This window comes from Pezoporus flaviventris, unplaced genomic scaffold (genome assembly GCF_033815535.1).
Source record: "Pezoporus flaviventris isolate CSIRO_AGI_PZ_B2104156 unplaced genomic scaffold, CSIRO_AGI_Pfla_v1 ptg000034l, whole genome shotgun sequence".
Classification (NCBI taxonomy): domain Eukaryota; kingdom Metazoa; phylum Chordata; class Aves; order Psittaciformes; family Psittacidae; genus Pezoporus; species Pezoporus flaviventris.
Genome location: NW_026892582.1, coordinates 2,274,310 through 2,295,656, shown reverse-complemented (window position 1 = coordinate 2,295,656; position 21,347 = coordinate 2,274,310). Strand labels below are relative to the sequence as shown.

Below are 21,347 nucleotides of genomic sequence, written 5' to 3'. Positions count from 1 at the left end.
CGAGGTGAATTCTTTCCCGAGTCCTCTCCATACGCACAGGAAGGGGAGTCTGCGTGCGCTGAGCAGGCGGTAACCTGGAAGCGGGGCCAGCGGCTCACGGCACGCTGCATTCCTTCAGCTATTCCCAATGGGCGCTCTGCAGGATGATGGATATTTCAGCATCTTTGTTCTTTGTTTTCCTTCTAACACTGGTGGAGTTTAAATCACTGGAAGGAGAGGGCTTGACACTTCTCCAGTTACACAAACAAGTGGTACTGCACTGGCTGAAGCGTGTTTTCAGGAGAGGCAAGCAGATACCTTAAATGCCGTTCTTTGGGAAAGGTCTTTCTCTCAGTCATGGCTGTGACATGGGTGTTAAGCTTGTAGTTATTGCAAAAATAAGGATGTTACTGCAGAACCTGGGATGCTTTCCAGTAACAGCCCAACGAGGAGCTTATCACCTTGTAGTGTTTGGGCCTAGATCCTGAATAAAATATACTGTGTATTGTCAGACGCTTAACAAAAAGAAAATAGAAGACGTTGGCTTACCTCTTCCCTTCTGCTGGTTTGTTCCCTTAAAATAATAGTTCTCAAGGAAATATTAATTTGTTCCAGCTTCCATGGAACAACCCCCGTCCTCCAAACCTCAGCAAGGAAAAATACGACTGCGTAGGTGCAGCTTCACCAAAGCAGGAGATATCAAATTGCACATTAATTTCTGATTCGCAGCAGTAGCCTGTGGGTTTAGAGAAATCCAAGCTGTGGTATCAAAGGTGCTCTCTCCTATAGACTTAGGAACAACTCCACTCCTGGCTGCTGTTGAATAGTTGTGGTCTGGTGGTTGGAACTTGGGACTTGCATTCTTGGCTAGCCCCAGGGCTCGCTGTATGTCTTTGTGCAGGACTCTCTACCTTTCTCTTTGCTTCTTGACCCTCCAAAAAAGGTACTTCCCCTGCTATGGTGCTTGTGAACCTTAGCGGGTTCTCTGGCAGCTTAGCAACTTCTCTGGCAGTCAGTTTGCTAAAGGTCTGTGGGATTCTTTGGAATGCCATGAGATAACCTCTTGCACCTGATCCATAAGATTTTCTTCAGCGTGGTTCAGATCATCATCTGATGATTGCAGAGTTCCTAAAGTGTGGCTGTGAGGCTGAAGCCCTGAGTTTGTCTTTGTCTGGTTCTGAGCTTGTCCCAGATCTGCCCAAATCTTTGCTGGTTTGATGGGGAGAAAACCAGTATAACAGAGCAGGTGACAAGTGTGCTTGGGGCCACCATGGCAGCTGGAGTCACTGCGCCTGGAGACAGCGTTGTCAGAAAATGGCACTTAATTTTCAGGTTCTTGCTCCAGAAGAATAAATTGGAGCAGAATAGGCCCAGAGAAGTGAGGGCTGTGGAGGTCAATGGCAGGGCTGTGTAGTCTGGCCAGATGTGGATGGATAGGAGATAGGGTTTGCTTTCTGTTCGTGGTTTGGCAGTAAAATACTGGGGAGGGAAAAAAACTATTGAAGGTGGAGAAGAATATTGGTTTAAGTATAAATCAGAATAAATTGATCATAAATAGGACAGACAAGAAAATTACATTTTTTTATTTTTTTTTTTTCCTCCAAGCTCATAGGAAATTCCAGGGTAGCTTCCAGGGGAAGAAAGGGGCTAAAAATTAACCTGCTTTCAAGGTGGAGTGCATTTTACTAAAGAGTTTGGACTTGATAGGAAGGGAACTGGCCAAATTGTTCTAGGATTTCTATCTGAGAATGTGCTGTTATTTCAGAGTAATAGAACCAGCTCAACCATGTTTAAAACTTGGTTTTTAAGTGTATAATACAGTAACAAGGAGAAACTGGCTGCATTTAGAGTGGCAAACCCCTGTATCAGTTCTTCTAATTCATTCTGTCAAAAAATCTCTGTATTTTAGAAAGGCCACTGGATTGGGTGATATGTAAAGATGCAGCCAGGGAATAAGCCTGCAGTCTAGGCAGCCATGGAGAGATCTGCAGTCTCCTTATAGGCACTGGGGGAGGGAAGGAGGTTACCATTAATAATTTTTAACCTACATGAGCATGCATTATGCTGCTAATTTTTTCCTGCTGCTGAATTAATGTCAATGTTGAAAGTCTAAACAATTCCCTGAATGAAACCGTGTTTGGTTTGCCTTGTCCTATGGATTAACAAATCTGATTGCTGTATTTAAATCTAATACCCCCCAAAATTCCCTACATGAATGATTCCCGGCGAGGCCACGGGCAAATGTAATTATCTATGAAAACTAAGGACTCATGGCCTTGGGATAGTTTTCCCTGCAGCTGCCTCCAATTAATATGTCCATCAATTCTGAGAGTAGCAGGATTGTAATGGCTGAGTGTAGGTACCGCTGTGTTGCTGGTCTTCTGTAGTCCCTTCAGCAGCCCCTTCACCCTGAGGAATGAGGAATTCTTTTTGGGTTGTATTTTTGGAAGATGAAAAGCAATGAGGATGTGTTTGGAAAATCCTCAGGTGATGGAGTGGTGTTTGCTTTCACTGCACCCCTTTCACAATTTCCTAAACCGGGAAGCTGTTACAGAAACAGTTTTGGTGAGGATTTAAAACTTTTCCATGCTAATTTTGCCTTTCAGTATTCTTAGCTGGGATCAGGGTGTTCATGTGGGAGGCTTTTGCTAAGCAGCAATTTTCCCATGTAAATCAAGTCCTAGTTTGCTCAGGGTGTCACTTGGGTACCTGCAAGAGTGGATAAAGGAGTTTTTCTGCTCTCCAGTTAAGTGGCAGAAGATGTTGAGTCTTTAACAAATAGCTCAAAGATCTGTAAACAGCTGAATGAAGAGTTAAGTGTATGAAAGGCAACTTCCAAATGCTTGCAGAGGAGGGACTTTCTCTTGCTCAGGTTTTACTGATTTGGTACCCCAGCGGCCCTGCGTCAGCTGGTCTTCATTGCCCCTCCAGCAAGTCAGTCTGCTCTGCAATCTTGGCAGTCAGAAAAAACAAACACAGGCTGTGTGGAGAACGGATGAGAGCAGCCCTGAGGAGAAGGACTTGAGGTGATGAGAAGCTCCCCATGACCCAGCCATGTGTGCTGGCATCCCAGAACCCCCCTGTGTGCTGGGCTGCACCCCCAGAGCGTGAGCAGCAGCTCAGGGAGGGGATTCTCACCCTCTGCTGTGCTCTGGGGAGAGCCCCCCTGCAGTCCTGGTCCAGCAGAAGCTGTGAGTGCCCCATCTCTGGCAGCGTTCAAGGCCCTTCCAGCCCAAACCTGTGTGTGATTCTATAAGACCATGGCCACAGGGCATCTTTTCCCATGACATGATCCCCGATCAGAGTTGAGAGGTGGAACATGAAATGCTGCATAAAGGTGTCTTGGTTATGAATGTGTGTGGGAGCAAAGGAGATGGATGTGCCTTGCTCTCCTGACCCGCAGGAAGAGACCAGCAGCCTTTGTGAGCGTTTGCTAGCTGACCATGTCCCAGCAAGGGTATTTGTTGTCGCAGGGAGCCTGACTCATTTGAAGTGGTTACCCCTCCTGGAGAAGAGCTTGCTGCTTCCTTGTACAAATTGATCTCCTGCTGGGAATCGAGTCGTTCCACCTCAGGCTCACAATAACATTGGCTCTTTTCCGCATTGTTTGACTGCTAGGGACATATTGATATGATCTCCTGCAAGGAGAGGCTTGGTTGAAATACGGATTAAGAGGGAAACCGAGCAGATTGCAGGGTATTAATGACTTGTTCGCATTCCTGGGGCAGTAGGCAGGAGAAAAGAAGTCAGGCTGCTGTGACTGCAGAAGAATGTTTGCTTTGTGATCCCGACGCCTGCTCGGGGCTGCTGCAGGGACCCGGTCACAGCGAAGCGCGGGGCTGTGGGCACGGCACGGGAGGTACGAGGCATCTGCTGCTTTCTGGACACCTGTAATTGCAATTAGCAGCAATAAACCAAAAAGCCACCGGGGCTGGAGGAAAAGGGGGGAGCTCAAGTGAGTCTGACAGTGAGAGGTGAATGTGTGTGGCGTGGCCTCTCCCTGCATACGGGGATCATTGTAAAAATACCGGTGCTAATTTTCAGTCTGTCTCGATGATCAAAGCCAGGCGATACGGGATTTTCCTGTGGACTTAGTGGGACTTCCTATGAAAGGGCTGCGTGCCGTTTGTTTATGGAAGTGCAAAGCTGCACAATTACAAAGAGCAGGGCTTTACAGAAGAGCTGCAAGTTTTGCTTTTCCCAGTGAGAGTGTGATGGAAGATACATGGACAGTGTGACCTGAAAAACAACGTTAGTCACCGTGTTCGGAAAGTGAGAGGGTTTGTTGTGCCACCTGTGCTGCGCTGTGTTTTCTTGGCTATTTTAATAGCTAATTAATCTTGATTTGCTTGGATTTAAGAGGGTTTTTTTCTCTTTTGGCACATGTGTGCAACCTATTATATCATAAATCCCACACATTTCAGCAAATGTCATCGTGATTGTTCCCTCCAGCACAGCATACTACTAGTAAAACATTCAAGGTCAGGAACTTGGATTCTTTAACCACTGTATTCATGGAAGCCAATTTATTGTTCTGTCGCAGTAGAAAAGGGTAATTTCTTTTGGACCTATATCATACTGGCAGCCAATCTAGAGAGGTCAGAACTGCCTTAACGCTGTAGGTTTTGTGGGTGTATTAATCTGTCTCAATAAATTAACCGTTGCACCCCACTGGTGCCACACGGGCCATTTCTCAGTATTTAGTGCTTTTATCTTCCTCTAGAAGTGTGAATTATTTTTGTGCACTCACTGTTTGACCTGTTTGTTGTATCCTGAAATTGATAGAAGTATTCCTTGTATTCTGGCTGTTGGAGGGTGTAAAGCAGTTTGAGGACACTGGAGGAAGTGACCTTCATATTAAATAATCCTGATATGGTGAACTGGGGCCTGGGTGGCTTTTCTTGTGGCTATTTGTGCTGTGAAAGCTGAATCAAAATTTGCAACTTGAAGTCCTAAAGAGTGAATTAGGTCTGTGGTGACTCGGAAGAGCCATTAGAGTGGCTGCAGTGTGGGATGTTTCTTGTTTTTCAGTGCTGCTTAATTAGTGCTTAATAGCTCTTACACAGTGCCTGACCTTTTCCCTGGGTTGTTTTGGTGGGCCTGTGAATGAAATGTCAGAATGGGAATGTAAATTAAAACATCTTGCAGAAGAATGACTTTCCTGCTATTTTCCAAAAGGAAAAGACTCTAAAAACTACAAATGAAAGAGGGGGACTCCGCTCTTAATTTGCCCTCTCTGTAATACTTTTATTCCCTATTTTTTCTTGCTTTAGTCTTCATATTCTATTTTTCCACTCATGTCTCTAGCAGTGGGGTTGTGTTGTTTCTCCATGGCCCTTCTTGGGGCTGGCTCCTGGTCAGGGAGCCCAGGAGGGGCTGTGCACACTCCAGGAGCCTCTGAGCAGCTTTGTGGAAGAGTTGGCTTTTTTTTGGAAGGCATCTTTAGCCCTCTATAGCTAAATGTTCCCTGTGGCTGTCACACCCTTCCCAGGTGAAATAGAGCTTATTTAAAATGTTTTGTTAAGATTATCAAGTGGCTAAACTGAACTGATATGGGTGTTCCAGTTCACAAATCTCTCCTAAGTTATGAGCTCAGAAGCTCTTTATTTCCTTTTGCAGAAAACTTTGGAGTGGTTTTAATTCCTTGTATGCTGTATCAGGTTTTTGACATACTTGGTGCTGATAGGACTTCGGGGTGTTGGGTGAGGAGAAGCTCCCGATGACCTGGCTTCAGTGAGCCCTTAAGCCCAGAGCCCCCCCGTGTGCTGGCCTGCACCCCCAGAGCGTGAGCAGCAGCTCAGGGAGGGGATCCTGCCCCTCTGCTGCTCTCTGGGGACACCCCCCTGCAGCCCTGATCCAGCTCTGGGGCAGCAGCACAAGAGGGACGTGGTGGTGTTGGAGCGAGGCCAGAGGAGGCCATGGAGATGCTGCACTGGAGGTCCGGTCCCTGTGCTGTCCCAGCTGAGTGCTGTCCCTGGCATTCCCATAACACTGCATGGGACACAACACTGAACCTCTGGAGTCAGTCAGGGAAGGCACCAGCTCCAAAGGAAAGCATCAGCTTGGTTAAGCTGTATCACACTTGTGGGAGTGCTGCTCCTTGCTCTGCCCTAGTTAATGAATCTAAATCATTTCAGTCACTTCAGGTGGCTGCTGCTGAGCTGTGTGGCACTGGTAACCAACAGGCTGGGATGCTGGCAGTCAGTGCTGCTGGGCATGTCAGTCAGCGTTCTGCATCACAGGCACATACAGAGCAGACATTGCCAGTGAATCACTGCAGTGTTCTTCTAACACAGTTCTTTTGGTGCTTGAATGCAGCAGTGACAAAACGTACCAGGAGGAGAACTGTGCAGAACAAGCTGCTTTATAAGAGGGTGTTCCCTGCCCTTGCTTGGTGTGCCCTGCTCTGGCCCTAGGTGGGAAGCCACATGGAGCACCCGGAAGAACTGAGCCCACTACTGCTGCTCCAAACCAAGACTGACCTAGAAGAATACCATGAGTCCTTGGCAATAAGCACAGCATAACGCTGGCAGCAGCTCATTCATTTTCTGGTCACTAGTTTTGGGACAGTTGGCATTGGCCAGAGAAAGGGGCAGGACGGGCAGCATTGCTGCCCCAGCACCAGCTCTCCTTATAGATCAATTCTGCAGCCACATCCTCCTGCCATCCTCTGGAGCAAAACTCTACTCCATGTAAGTAAGCACTTCAGCAATACTGCCACTGGGATGGGATGAGTTTGGCTACAGCATGAGAGTCGGTTTAGATTAGATCTCGGGCAGAAGCTCTTCCCTGTGAGGGTGCTGAGGCGCTGGCACAGGGTGCCCAGAGAAGCTGTGGCTGCCCCATCCCTGGCAGTGTTCAAGGCCAGGTTGGACACAGGGGCTTGGAGCAAGGTGCTCTAGTGGAAGGGGTCCCTGCCCGTGGCAGGGGTTGGAGCTGAAGGAGCTTTAAGGTTCCTTCCAACCCAAACCATTCCATAATTCATTCTGTGAAAGCAAGTACATGAAGATCTTTTCTATCCCTGTTTTCAATCAGGAGGTGAGGCAGAGATCAGCTAAGGAATAAGTACTACCCCAGATGAAACTTAATCTGTTTTTAAAGAACTCCCTCCCACTGAAATGGAGCTTTATTTTTCCCCCCTTTTTTTAACAGTCCTACCCTGAAAAGTGTCTCCTGAGGTCTGTCTCATCCTCACTTAACTTTGTTGAGGTGGTTTTATTCCGAGTTTCTGGAAGCTCCGTGGTTTTCCCTGTTACGCATTTGTAGTTCGGAATGCCCTGTGAGCCTTGCCTTTGCTGCATCTCTAGAGTGCTCCACAGGGAAAAATTTAAAAACTAACATGTAAGCTTTACATAATTTACTGTGAGAGTAATTGGGTTTATATAGCAGTTCATAAACCTTTAGCTGGTAAAAATCAAAGTACCTTAATCTGAAAAGCAGATGGGGGGGTTGTCAGGGTGAAGGCTTATAGAGTTTTCAAAGACAAATTGTTTAATTCCATCACTGGCTAGGAAAATAAATAGTTCTGCTGCTCGATTGAAAACAGAAACATCTTAGAAATGAGACTTTGCTGGCTTTCAAGCATTGTTAGTTCTACAACAAAGAAATCAAAAGAAACTTGGTGGAAAGATGTGATGGAGTTCTGGTTTATGAGAAATGAAAGGCAAAAGCTTCTAAATCACGTTTTACTATTCTTAGTGAATTTTCAAGTGCTTTTCCTCTCCTCCTTTCAGGGTCTGACACTCTGTACAAGGCGTCTGTTCCGTGTGAATCGGCGATGCATGTGATGTCTGTAGGTCATTTCCTTCCCTCAGGAGGGGTGGCAGGACTGGCCATAGTCTCTGCCTGAAGACCAGAGCAGCGAGTGTGAGGCGCTCTAAAATCCCACTTTTCAATACAGCGAAGCTGTTTGCAGCAGATTGAAAGCTGGGAGCCATGCCTTGCCTGTGTAATGAAGACTGCATTTGTACCCCCATACTAATGCTACTCACAGGCCAATCAGTAGTATCTAGCCAGCACATCCCCTACAAGTGATGGTCTTGCTTTAGTTGGGCTAATGGACTGATGAGATCACCTCTAATTTGTGTATCAAGCTGGTTGTATAGCATCGTTCAAGAAAAAAGAAGGGAGGGGGGAAAATGCCACACACAAAACAACAAAACCCTCTTTATTTTTTTTTCTTGCTGGACTTCAAAAGCTCACATTGAGAGCAGGGGCTCTGCCCTGTGAGGGCGATGGGTTTCACTCGGAGCCATTACCTCAGCCCATAAACATCAGAAAATGAGCATTTGTTTTGGTGGTTGGATTTCATTTACTCCAGAGGTATGATGGGAGGTATGAGTAGAGCCATCGGTCTGTACAGGAGAAGATGCCTGAGAGAAGACTCTTGTGCTGAGCCATCCTGCTCAATGATTTGGAGCTTTAATCACAAAATCATAAATGGTTTGTGCTGGAAGGGACCTTAAAGCTCCTCCAGCTCCAACCCCTGCCACAGGCAGGGACCCCTTCCACTAGAGCAGCTTGCTCCAAGCCCCTGTGTCCAACCTGGCCTTGAACACTGCCAGGGATGGGGCAGCCACAGCTTCTCTGGGCACCCTGTGCCAGCGCCTCAGCACCCTCACAGGGAAGAGCTTCTGCCTAAGAGCTCATCTCAGTCTCCCCTCTGGCAGGTTAAAGCCATTCCCCTTGGCCTGTCCCTACAGGCCCTTGTCCCAAGCCCCTCTCCAGGTTTCTTGTTGGCCCCTTTAGGTGTTAGGAATACCATGTAAAGGTGGTCATTGCTGTGTGAGTGTGCTAGCCTACCTGCAGCTTGCCCTACTGGCTTGGTGGGCTTCCTTGTAGCTGCTTTGACTCTGAGCTGCAGCCGTGCAGCGCTCTATAGCGGATGTAGGAACATAAGCCCATGATGCTGTTAGCACCCTTTGGGCAAGTTCTTATCTTGTTTATTGTCCTTTGCCTGTTGTAACACTTTTCACCCTGTTTGAAGCATTGACTTGAACTTTTAGATAGCTGCTTCTGAACTGCAGGCTGGAGCAGACACTCTTCTAGTGGCTTATCCATCTCTTTTTTTTCTCCACGTTGAGACCTGTGCCTGGAGTAAGCCCACATCATTGGTGTCATGGGTAGTGAATGGAGTATCTGTGCATGCTGGATGGCAGTGGTGTTGTGCTAGCCTGTTTAATTTTGCTGAGCACTTGGTATTGAGTGATGAAGGAGAAACGTGTTACTCTAACGAAAATGCCTGTCACAAAACATGGCAGTGTGTCTTGTTTCAGTGTGACAAAAACCGGGTGAGCAGAAACAGCCACAGCTGGAATAGTGATTAACAAACACGCCGGCCTGCTGGAGTCTGCGCTCTGAGCTGTGAAACCTGATAAGACGCGATCTGAACTCGCAATAAAAGGAATTTCCTTCAACTTGGTTTTAATGTTATAATAGTGTCTTTTGTTGAAAGGCTTGCAGATAGAAGACACCAGGTACCCTCCTGCATGCCCAGAGCAGGGACGCACACAGCCTGTCACAGCGGGATCACCTCCAGGGAAGGCAGGAGTCAGGTGCAGCGCCTGTTGTTTGTTCCATTGACCTCTTGTTCCCAATGCCCCAGAGGTAGTCAGGCACGGATACACGTGTAGGTGTAGCCTGGAGCTTCCCAAGTCAGTGCACAGGAGGTGGAGAGCAGGAGGCAGGGAGTGCAGAGGGAAAAGCTGGTGGGTAATAGCACAGAAATAATAGAGGAGGCTGTTTCGGTGGCCCACGTTGCTGCTAGCACTAATGTGGGGAGGTAACAGTGCTCGTACAGTGTTTTTTCTTTGGGTATTAAGTTATAGGTATCAAGTACAGCAGAGCTCTGCTCTGGGGAGACCACCCTGCAGTTGTGCATTCAGGCCAGGGGCCCCCAATATGAGAGGGCTGTGGAGCTGGTGGGGCAAGTCCAGAGGAGGCCACGGAGATGCTGCAAGGGCTGGAGCAGCTCTGCTCTGGAGCCAGGCTGGGAGAGCTGGGCTGGGTCAGCCTGGACAAGAGAAGGCTCCTGAAGGGGAGACCTGAGAGCAGCTCCAGTGCCTGAAGGGGCTGCAGGAAAGCTGGAGAGGGGCTTGGGACAAGGGATGTAGGGACAGGCCAAGGGGAATGGCTTTAACCTGCCAGAGGGGAGACTGAGATGAGCTCTTAGGCAGAAGCTCTTCCCTGTGAGGGTGCTGAGGCGCTGGCACAGGGTGCCCAGAGAAGCTGTGGCTGCCCCATCCCTGGCAGTGTTCAAGGGCAGGTTGGACACAGGGGCTTGGAGCAAGCTGCTCTAGTGGAAGGTGTCCCTGCCCATGGCAGGGGCTGGATCTGGAGGAGCTTTAAGGTCCGTTCAAACCCAAACCAGGCTGGGATTCTATAATTCTATGATCATAGTACATGTATCATGGAGTGTATCGTAGTTTGGAGCAAAACTGTATGTTCATTTAGGAACCAGACCGGAAAGACTCGATGCAGTTCTAATAACTGTAGAAGTTAACAAGCTGGCTTCATTACAGCTACGGTTGTTACAGGATAAGGGTATTTTTTGGCAGACTTCATGTGGCAACAGAGCGTTGTGGTAATGCTTTTAATTCAACAGAAGAACTGGTTTGAGCTGATTGCAAAGAGTGTACAGTGTTTGGAAGAAATAAGAGGACTTGGCTGTGGTGTTCAGCAGCAAAGGTGGAGAGATGAACTCCTGCTTGGTGTTGCCTGAATCAGAAGAGACACCGTCAGGGAACCTGAGCTGAAAGAATGGAATGATCTTAAGAGCCTGTCACACAAAGCTCTGCATTGTATGGTTGGTAGGAAGAGAGATTTAATAAAGTACTTTAGTATAAACTATAAAAAGTAATTGAGTTAGACTGTGGAGTGTTTTGTGAAGTGAATGCTGACAGAAGAGTCAACCGGCCCCACCGCTGTTGCTTAGATGTCTTCTGTGAATCAGACAGTCCTTTCTCCAAGCTGCTCAAGAGCTCAAGTTGTTTCCAAAACTGAATTCTCTATAAAAGGGAAAAAAAAAAAAAAAAAGAATAGCAAAAGTGGCATTCTTTCTAGCAGCTCACTTTTACATCCGGAAATCGGAGTAAATGCATAGAGCAGTGATAAAAAGTGTTACATGAGCACCTTTAGTACGTTAGCTGAAGCACGTCAGTAAGGTGCCGTTGTTCTGGGGTGCTGGGGGGATGTTGGGTTTTCTGTTTTTATCAGTTTTACCATTCTGCACCTTTTTGCTGCTGGTTCGGTTTTGTATCTATGTTACTGACGTTTGGATTTCCATTGAAATCTGGCTGGAAGTACTTAAATCTGTGGAGCTTCTCACTTTCTATCTTACTGCTTGTGTCCCGCTATGCAGGGCCAGAAGAGAGCCATCAGCAGTGGCGGTCCAAGGGACCTCAGAGCTCACCTCTCTCGGTGTTCCCAGCGACTGAGCATTACTCTCATGAGACATACCTGCAAATCCCAGCCTGCTCAGGAAACTGGGGGCTGGTTGTTGGAGAGGGTGCTAAATTCAGCTGTGTAATTGGTGGTTGCTCACAAGTACACGCCTGTTCCAGGTTACAGCCAGGCAAGGCTGGGCGATGGGCTGAGGGTGGCTTGCTCTGTCAGACAGCAGGATTCATTTCCAAAGTTGTCTTGGGGCTGCCTGCATTGTTTGGGCTTTTCATGTTGGCTTTTGTGCTGAACTGGTCTCGTCGTTAATGCTGAGTTTCGATTTCCATGACAAGTCCTCTTCTTGGAGATTTACAGCTCAGCTGCTTTCATTTGCCAGGCTAATGCTCTGGAATGCAGGTTGACAGTCCAGATGTGAAACCTTTCTTTTCGGAAAGAAAACAAGGGATTAAATGTGTTTTAAAGGGTTTGAAAAAAATAATTCAAGATTGAGGCCCCAAACTCAACATCTGAAGTCCTGAAGTACTGCTGTTAGCTGGGGATGGGAGATCCAGAGACTTGAAATGTGTCATCTTTGGCCGGGCCACTGGTACCACTTGGCTTTCAGTGTACCTGTTACTGCCCTACCAAATGCTTCATAAGATGTTACAAAATGGCAAATAATCAAATGATGTAGCTTCATGCAGTTAGTTGGGGTTAAAGAATGTTTGGGGTATTGCTTCTGCTAAATGTGTAGTGAAGGGGGGACAACTGGGTGTTCACTTGGAAATGACTGTCTTTTCCTGATACTCCTTGGTATAAAGATAGAATCCCAGCCTTGTTTGTGTTGGAAGGGACCTTAAAGCTCCTCCAGCTCCAACTCCTGCCACAGGCAGGGACACCTTCCACTAGAGCAGCTTGCTCCAAGCCCCTGTGTCCAACCTGGCCTTGAGCACTGCCAGGGATGGGGCAGCCACAGCTTCTCTGGGCACCCTGTGCCAGCGCCTCAGCACCCTCACAGGGAAGAATAATAGCTCATGGTTTCTGATTTGACAGACTGACCCTCCCGGTTTCTAGGAGGGGGCCGGTAAATAGGATTATCCTTATTTTCGGAGTGTGTGGAGGAAGGCCCAGGCGGAGCAGGTCGGTTCTTCACCGTCCTCCCTGTTGCAGGGTGAAGGGCCTGACCGGAGTACGGGGCTTCTCTGAAGCATGTCTGAGTTGGAAGAGGGCATAATAGTGGTGTTTCATGTCCAAACCATTTTTTTCAGAGGGAAACATAATGGCTTCAGCCAGGCCATTGAATCTGATCCTTTGTGCTCGTGGTAATCCGTACAATGCATCTATCAATTAATATCTGTTTGGGGTTCAGAATTATCTGGGTTGGAAATGATGGAGCAAGAGTTCATTGTCCTTTGAAAGAAAAGATGAAAACATCTATAGCTCTCTCCTGCCCATATGGAAGGAGCAGACGTTAGGAGCCTGTACTACAGATGTCTTCACTTGGGAGGCTCGGAGCTGAGTTTTAAAAAGGGCAGATCTTATAGGGCAGGTCTTGTTCAAGTTGCCTTGAGAAATATAATGGGATAGGGATGGAGCAGAGCTTTGCATTATCGTTTATTAAAACTGGCGGTGTAAAGTAAAAGGTTTGTGGCTTTTTACATGGGATTAATAATGTGATTGGTGCTCTCTTCTGATCAGCTTTAGAACTTTCCATAGCCCAGCGATTTTGCAGGTAGAAGAGGTACATTTTGTATATTCAGTTATAACCCCCCCCACCCCGGGCTAAAAGTGCCTTTGGCAGTACCAGAGGATTTACTTTTATTTTTTAAAGTGGGATGTAAGTTGAGTTATTGGAAATCCTTACTCTGGGCCTGCACACACCGGCCTGGGAGGTGATTTTTTTTGCCCTGTGTGTATTCCCATTCTTTCCCTTTTGTTTTTTATTTTTGGGAACAAAGCAGTTTGGCTGCAGTAAATGTTGTTTGCTGCAAACCCTTGCAGTAAGGTGGTGCTGACTTGTTCCCATACATTTGGGAGCCATCAGCCAGGCAGCTTCTGCAAACAGTTGCAGGAGAAGCACAACAAGCACCAGTAATCTCTTCAGTTTGATAAACCGTGTATTTGTGTAGCTTGATAAAGTGGAGGCTTAAGGTTTCCTTCCTGCGCTGGAGTTCATCACGCTGGAATTCAGAACTCGTGCATCGAGATCAAGCCGGTGTTTAGCCACAGTCTTCTGAAGTGTCTTACAGACACGGTGTTTAGTGGCACTAAACCCTCGGCTTTGTGCAGCTCTTGCCAATTAATCACTTTTGGTCCTTCCAACAAATGAACTGGAGAAAGGGGAAAATCATAGCGGAGCAGAGCAGCTGGATAAGGGCTCCCTCTGTATAGCTCCCTCTGCAAGGCTTTCCTTGCTCTGCAAAAATCCACGGGCACAGAGCCGCGCTAAACAGTGAGTGTTCAGCCACATCTGCAGAAAATCCATGGGAGGGCATGTGGAAAGTTGGCACAACTTTTGGTGGAAGGAAGTGGGAAGAAAGAAAATCATTAGCTAAAGCTAACCAGGACTCGTAGACTTGAGGTCGTCTTATCTGTGGAAGTTCTTCTTCCACCCTTTCTGTTGTTTTAACCACTTCTCTGAGTAATCTGAACTTTTTCCATGACTGCAGACTGGGAATGGAATCTTTTTGAGCCATCAACTCCAGAGACATTTTTCTCTGCTCTTGGTCTGTTTCAGACTCCTGGGCAGGTAGGACACAAATGACTTGAGCGACATTAAGGAGTGCTTTCCCTGCCAGGGCTCTCATTCCGGGTATTTGCTCAGCTCTGAGCACATTGTTAGATGATGTATTCCTTTTGCTAATTTAGTCAATTTACCATTGATTCCAGTAGAGCTTGATGAAGTATGTCAGCTGGAGATTAGTCCCAGATGCCTGGGTTGACCTTAGCTTTATCAGCTGCTTTCAATACTGTAACCATGAAGCACTTGCAAGTTTTCTGGTTCCTCCTATGATTGATAGACCAATTTTAAAGTGGCTTTCCTCCTCATTTGTGATCCAAGAGGATAATGCCATGCAGCTGTCCACAGCATGATGCTCTTGTGGAGAACACTGCGATGCTCTGTTGGCTCGTTACCAACCTGAATGTTTATTAAAATGGCAGTTGTGTTTTGCAGGCTTGACAACTCCCTAATACATGGTTCTGCAGTTTCCTCTTCTCTAAATATCTTGAGCGGAATTGAACAAGTCTCTTAATGCTCAGGTGGGCCTGAGTTGTTTTAGAAGAGGTTTAACTGTGGATATATGGAGTGGAGAAGAGAGGCAGTGTCTGTGGGCGTGTGGAAGGGAGCCTTCCGCAGCTGGTGGAGGTGGATGGTCATCATTTTGAGTGTGGTGTTGGTGAACTTCATCGGGATTCTTGCCAACTGCTGTGGTTCTAAGGGGTGAGCTGGTGAGCAAAACTGTTCCTCACCTGGCCCCATGACCCCTCCTGGTGTGTTCCCATCATGCTGCCGCTGATCATCATTGCTTGGGTACGGGCATGCTGCAGGGTGTCTTCCTTAGGGCTGAATATGAAGGTTGTTCAAATACTGTGAGAACTCCGAGGCCCATCTGAGGCTGGTGGAATCCTTTCTGGGATTAGCAGCCAGGACTTGACCAGTGCAACTTAAACCATGTTTTTCTTCTGGTGCTGGCTGATGCTGGGGTTCTGCAGAGGTGGTTGGTGATGAGCTTGCTGCATTCGAGCTGCTCGTTCAGAGGCAGAGCACAGGGTTAGGTTGGTCTGTCTGGGGAAGGGCGCTTGTCACATTTCTAATGTACTTTTTAATGTTAGAACCCCAAAAGAAACAACAAATCCCATCTTCCTCAGAAGGGGGAAGGTTAATGGCGGGGGATGAGCCACTGTGTTGTCACCCTGAGAAACCCCCTGGAGAGTGGCAGCTCACTGATCTGTCTGTACCACCTGAGAGTAGCTCTGCCCGTTCATGAAGTGAGTGATTCAGGAAGGAGCAGAACACTTGAGCTTGAATCACTGAAGTGATTCAACACCAGCATGTTGAGCTATATTCCCTTTTTGCTGCTCAGACTGCAGTCCCTGTAATACATTTTTGGTCTCCAGCTATGCAAGATCACTGCTGGTCATTTTTTCCAATCTTCCTTAATCTGCTTCGAAACCAAGAGCACTGAATGTCCACTGGTCGAATAATTCTCAGCTGTGGGGACTGTGGCAGCAGCGAAGTGTTTCACTAACTTAAGCTTTTTAATGTGAAAAATGTGGGATGTTCTCTTTGGTTAGAAGTAGCGTTGAGTTAATGCTTCAGAGGTGGTTTGGTTCTGCTTCTTGGATTGAGGTTTGAGTTGGAATGAGCTTAAACATGCCGTGCAGTCTGCAGACAGCTCAGGAATTCTGGGATGTCTTTCTTTGGAGGCGCTCGCCATGGAGCGGGGCGATTCCCCTCAGCCGCGCTCCCAGCGAGGCCGAACAATTTGGTGATTTTTCTCCTGGGGACAAAATGACATCAGCCATTTATAACCATTGCTTCAAACCGCCACGGAGCTGGGGCTGTCTCGTGGGCAGGTTTTGAGAAATGAGGGGTTTCTTTCAAAGGTGCTTGGGAAACTTCTGCCGGGACTCCCAAGTGACGGGGCCTTTGTGCGGAGGAAGGAGCGGGCTCGGGGGTTATCCATCAGCGTGCTGCGGCATCCTTCACAGCCCCGCTTCATCAAAGAGACGTTCCCAGCCCCTTCTTGCTGGCCGGCTGGGGTCGGGCAGTCGTGATGTATTGTTGGGCTGACGGATGGCATGCAAGCTGAGGGTGGATTTATGGAGAGCACCTCTTGTGAGTAAACCCTTAGCAGGCAACGTGCTGGCTTTTAGAAGGGTCCTCCCAGAGATGCATTGACTGTGGTTACTTACAAGGTTGCAAAAATGGATGAGGATTGATTTTTATCACCTGGCAGAAGGGTGGCTTATCTGGGTGAGGTGCTGGGACCCAGGTGGGTGGGATGCTCTGTCTCACTGGTTTTTATTTCTCTATTTTTTCAGTGGGACTAAGGGCTGCTTCTTTGGTACTCACAAGAGTACCATGGCAGGGGGTTGGAACTGCATGATTTTAAGGTCCTTTCCAACCCTAACTATTCTGTAATTCTGTGATTATGTTACATTACTGTGATGGGTCCACACTTTAAGAAATACAGAAGTGGTAAAGTGGTACAGTAGTGGTCAAGTAGATCTTAAAGCGACCACAGCTGCATGGTGCGTAACTTAAGGTTTTTGGGGTTGGGGTTTTTCTGGGGGATGGGTTTCTTTTGAGAAATGGACTGGAAACCTCACCTTGCAGTGTTCAGCAGACAAATGGTGTGTAATGGGGAATTGCTATACCTTCTTTCCTAGAGGAATTATGGCAACTGGTGTGTGTTTGTACTTAAAACTATTGATATCTATGGGAAAATATTGCAATGGTGTGCAAACTTGGGAAGAATCAGTGACCAAAAGAAAGCAGGAGTGAATATTACAAAGAATTTCTGAAGGCAGGATCCTAAATTCCTGCTTAGGTTTTGGATAAAGGAAAAGCAAACAAATGTGGGGTTTGAAATAGCTTCTATCTTTCCATTTTCTGCTATAAGTTTTCATAAAATAAATCATAACAGGGAAAGTGTTTTGATTGGCAGAGTTTTGTTACATGAATGTAAGTAGGCTTCAGTCTCTTGGTGCTGCAGGCTTTCCTAGAGATGCAGAATTCACGATGATTTTACCTGTGAGCAGTATTTCCTTGCTTTCTCTCAGTCAGGTCTCTAGAAAAATAGTTTAATTACTTTGTCCCAGTAACAGGAAGATTTTGCTGGAAGTTTTGACAGTCTGGCCTAAAACTCTCTGTGTTGCTGGAGCACTCAGATTTTGGATTTGAATAAAAGTAAGTGATGGTTGCAGGTCCAAGGAGTGCTGTGGGCTTGGTGTGCTGCTGTGAGTGCAGTGCACCGGGTGTGTGGGCTTCAGTGAACACTGTACAATAGAGACAACCTTTTATAATTCTTGTGAGAGGGGATTTTTTTTATATTAAAGTCCATTTGATAACAGGTAACTGCAGGTTTGCTTTAAACAGTAAGTCAAAGGAAAGGTCACTTATTGGGAGTAAAGGGGATGAATAAATGATGTGGCTTTATACTCATGTAGTTCTAGTGAAGGAGACTGTTATCTCCTTCCAGATAACTGGGAAAGGATATTCAAAATACTATATCATGTGAATATAGTTATTGCCTGCCTTATATCACTGAGAGTTCTCAGCACATCTGGACTGAGAGTAGTTCCAGTAACATTAAAGCGTACTATTTTGGTTGGCACACTGATGCTGTGGTATATGCCAATTAGTAATGGCTCTTGGAAACAGGCTGTTTTAAAACTGTCCCTGAACTATTCCCCAGGGAAATTATTCAATTAAGTACAGCTAAAATTAATGTCCATGGGGTTTGTTCGAATGAAACAAAATAAGCGGCTGGAAAAGGGAAAACTTCTCAGTGTGTGCTTTTAAAATAACAGCTCTAACTAATAACTGTGTTTGCTGGACTCGATACCGCTGTTTGTTTTCTCAGGGTTGTTCCTTAGCTGTGAATGATCCTATGAGGGCTACCACAGCTGATGGCCTGGGATGGTTCTCTGTCGCTACCATGCATTTTCAAATCACCATCTGCTGCCTCTAGACCTTTTGAGCAGATGAAGTGTTCTGTGTTATGTGGGAGTGTCAAAGGGTGACCCACATATGATCTTAAATGCTTTGGGGTTGTGGAATTACAGAGTCACAGACTGGTTTGGGCTGGAAAGGACCTTAAGTTCATCCAGTTCCAACCCCTGCCACGGGCAGGGACCCCTTCCACTAGAGCAGCTTGCTCCAAGCCAATGTGTCCGACCTGCCCTTGAACACTGCCAGGGATGGGGCAGCCACAGCTTCTCTGGGCACCCTGTGCCAGCGCCTCAGCACCCTCCCAGGGAAGAGCTTCTGCCTAAGAGCTCAGCTCAATCTACAGACAGGTGGGGCTGCTTGGCTCTGGTGTGAATGGTGGTGTGTGGAAACGGTGCTCCTGGATATGTCCCCTTAGTCCTTGGAGCAGGCAAGAAAATTTTCTGTAGCAGGACAAATAACTTCCTCTTGTTTTGGCAAGTTTTAGCCTTAAGGCAGCTGAAGGTTTGGTGAACCAGTGGGAAAAGGTTACACTGGAGGCATGGGCTGGTCCTTGGGTGCTCAGGCTGCTCTTCACTTCCCAAAGGCCAGGCAGAGGTTGTAGGACTCTGGAGCGTCTTGTTTTTTCCACAGACTGGAAAGACTTCACTGTTGTCAAGAACTAGGAGAACCAGAAGCAATCCTGCGCCTCTGCAAGGATTCCTCTGTGTGGAGAGCTGGCGTGGCCTCGAGTCCATGGGGGTATGTTGGGAGAAGAAGGACCTCCTGCAGGGAGAGCTGATGCATTGAGTGCCTCAGGCTGCTAACCTGAGCCTGGAGGTGGGCTGGAGCTGGTCACCAGCTGCGTGGAGGAGAAGAACCGTCCTTGCTGCCCGCCCTCCTGGACACAAACCAAGTCTGCCAGGTCCTGCCTGACTCTGGCTGGAGGTGCTGCAGCCTGGCTGCCCTCGTCTTTGTCCACAGAGCTGCCACCCAGCAAGGCAGGAACAGGGGAGGGTGTGCAATGCTTTTTATGGTGCCTGGTGGGGAAGCAGCAGGAAGTGAGATCCCCTCTTACCTCTCTGTAGCGCTGGGACTGTGATGTACACATGGCACGTCAGAAAACATGCTCCCAGCAGTTCTTGCTGGCTTGCAGAGGTCTTCTGAACTTGACTGTCTGCAAGGACTATCAAGCACCCCTTAAATTAGAAGAGCTAAAGAGTGAGACAGCTGAAACGCAGAGCAACAAACTGGTTTGCTCCCTTGGGGAAGTTAGTATTTTGTGGGGGTTTTAATACTTATATGAAGTTCTGCCAAAGAGATTAAGTGTCATCAGTTGAATTTGGGGTGATGGAGGGAGGAGTCTTGGTCTTCCCTTGAAAAGCACAACTCATCACAGCAGAAAGTGTCGGTGTCCTGCTGGCCCAAGCAGCGCAGAGCTTAATTTGAAGGAATGTGAACCAGAGGGATTTTGAGTATTGCCATGGAGTTGAACAGCGAGGAGAAGCCCAGGACTGCACTAACGTGTTGCCTGTGGCATGGAGAGAGGCTGCAAAACCCAGGCAGGGCCAGCAGTGATGGAGAGAAATTAAGATTCTTGGCTTTGTATTTTCTGCTGTGTTTTTCTCTTTTCACTCTGCCTTGACATTACAGCTGGCACGTCATGCTAAGGTTCTTCAGCTTCCTGAGGTGCTTACATTAGTTGCAATCTTCATTTCATACCACTGGCATTTTGAACAATGCTTACTTTCTTATTAACATGTAATTATGGGGTTTGGACATACAGAGGTTGGCATTCAGTATATGATTCATTTCTTTGGTATCTAGCTCTTCTCCTGAGGCACCAGAGACATGAAAGAGGGAGGGAAAGCCTCCTTGGCTTCTCCACTAAGCTCCAGCCTTATTGTTGTATTTTTGTGTAGCATAAAACATGAGGGATTTCAGTTTTCTGTCTGTTTTCCTTAAGGCTGGCTGCAGTTCCATGGTGCACAGTGGGTATCCCATGGAGATGCATTATTCATCTATAAGTACTATGGAGCGATCTGTAGATTTAAATCCAAAGAAAATCCAAACAATTCCAAGGAAATGCTTGGTTAGCGACACTGTTCTGCTGCACTGTTCTCCAACACCAGGACTGTTTCTCTCAAGTGAAATGTGCCACTTTCACTTGAATTTTGGCTTTCTTACTCCACACACAGAACAAGTGCAACTCAAAGACAAAGTTGCCAAAACCAAATGTGGCTTTTTATGTGTTTTGAGGAAAACAAACAAATCAGTTAGTGTAAAAACCTGCATGAAAGCGGAACTGTGGCTGAGCAGGAGCCTCTTCTACTTCATGGGAAGAGATGTTCATCCTTCCCAAGGTCCCTATGAGGCAAGGAGAATGATTTAAAAACAAGAAATCCCACACCTTCCTGTAGGTGGTGCAGCTGTGTGGAGCACGGGCAGAAGCAAGGAGAGGTGGGACGGAAAGGCAACCACAGCATTTTCCTGCTCCTGAATGGAGACAAAGTAGGAAAAAACCCACATGGGTTCCTGCAAAATAAACCATGGTGTTCCTTGCAATTACCCGGCTCTGCCACTGCCTGGCTTTTGCTCCCTCAGCAGACTGCTTCCCTGTTCTCCATAATGAATTACCTTTCTCTCTCATGAGCTCCTTAATGGGAGAAACAGCAAAGAGGGTTCTGAGGTTTGGTTCATGGTGCACTGGTGATGAGCATTCATGGAATTGGATAGGGTCATCTGCTCCATGTCCGTGTGCTGTGCTTCATGTCATAACTTGTTATTTCAGATGATCTAGTGGAAGGTGTCCCTGTCCGTGACAGGGGATTGGAACTGGATGAGCTTTAAGGTTCCTTCCAACCCAAACCAGTCTGGGATTCTCTGTTACTCCTTTTGTGATTAAACTGTGCAGCACTAATGTGTGCGCTGGAGCTCTGGTGGAGCTTGCTGCGGAGCTTGCTGCTGTTCAGTCCCTGCAGAGAAAGATGCAATATTGATTCTATGTGTTTGTGTTTGGTATGATTTCATGACCTAGCAGTTGACATGCTCCTCTGCATAGAGCATTGCTGGAGTGATACGGGGCTGACTGGCCATTGGCAGGGTCTTGTTACGAGGGTTGGAAAGGGAGGGAAGATGGAGTGGCTGGATGGGCTGGGGCTTTTGCTCTCTGTAAACATTTGGGCTTTTCATTTTGTTGTCAAAACTGAGTTTCATTTGCAAGCGGCAAGCTGGTTATTCACTTCAAGGCAGTCAGGGTTGGGCTTCAGCATGCGGGGCGTCATCAACGAGGTGAAACACTGAAGGTCCAGGCGTGCCGAGCGCTTGGGGATGT

General features: G+C 47.2%; 1 protein-coding gene across 6 annotated transcripts in view; it reads left to right on the top strand.

Moving 5' to 3' along the window:
- STX8 (syntaxin 8) overlaps nucleotides 1-21,347 on the top strand; it is a 102,588-nt gene that overhangs the window by 34,967 nt on the left and 46,274 nt on the right. The window contains exon 1 of one of the 6 annotated variants that reach the window (XM_061461962.1): nucleotides 3,312-3,838. The exons of the other annotated variants lie outside the window; for them this stretch is intronic. Within the exon in view, the coding sequence (XP_061317946.1) occupies nucleotides 3,682-3,838 (157 nt within the window). The 5' untranslated portion in view covers nucleotides 3,312-3,681. Of the gene's footprint in view, nucleotides 1-3,311; nucleotides 3,839-21,347 lie in introns of those variants that run through there. 6 annotated transcript variants of the gene reach the window in all.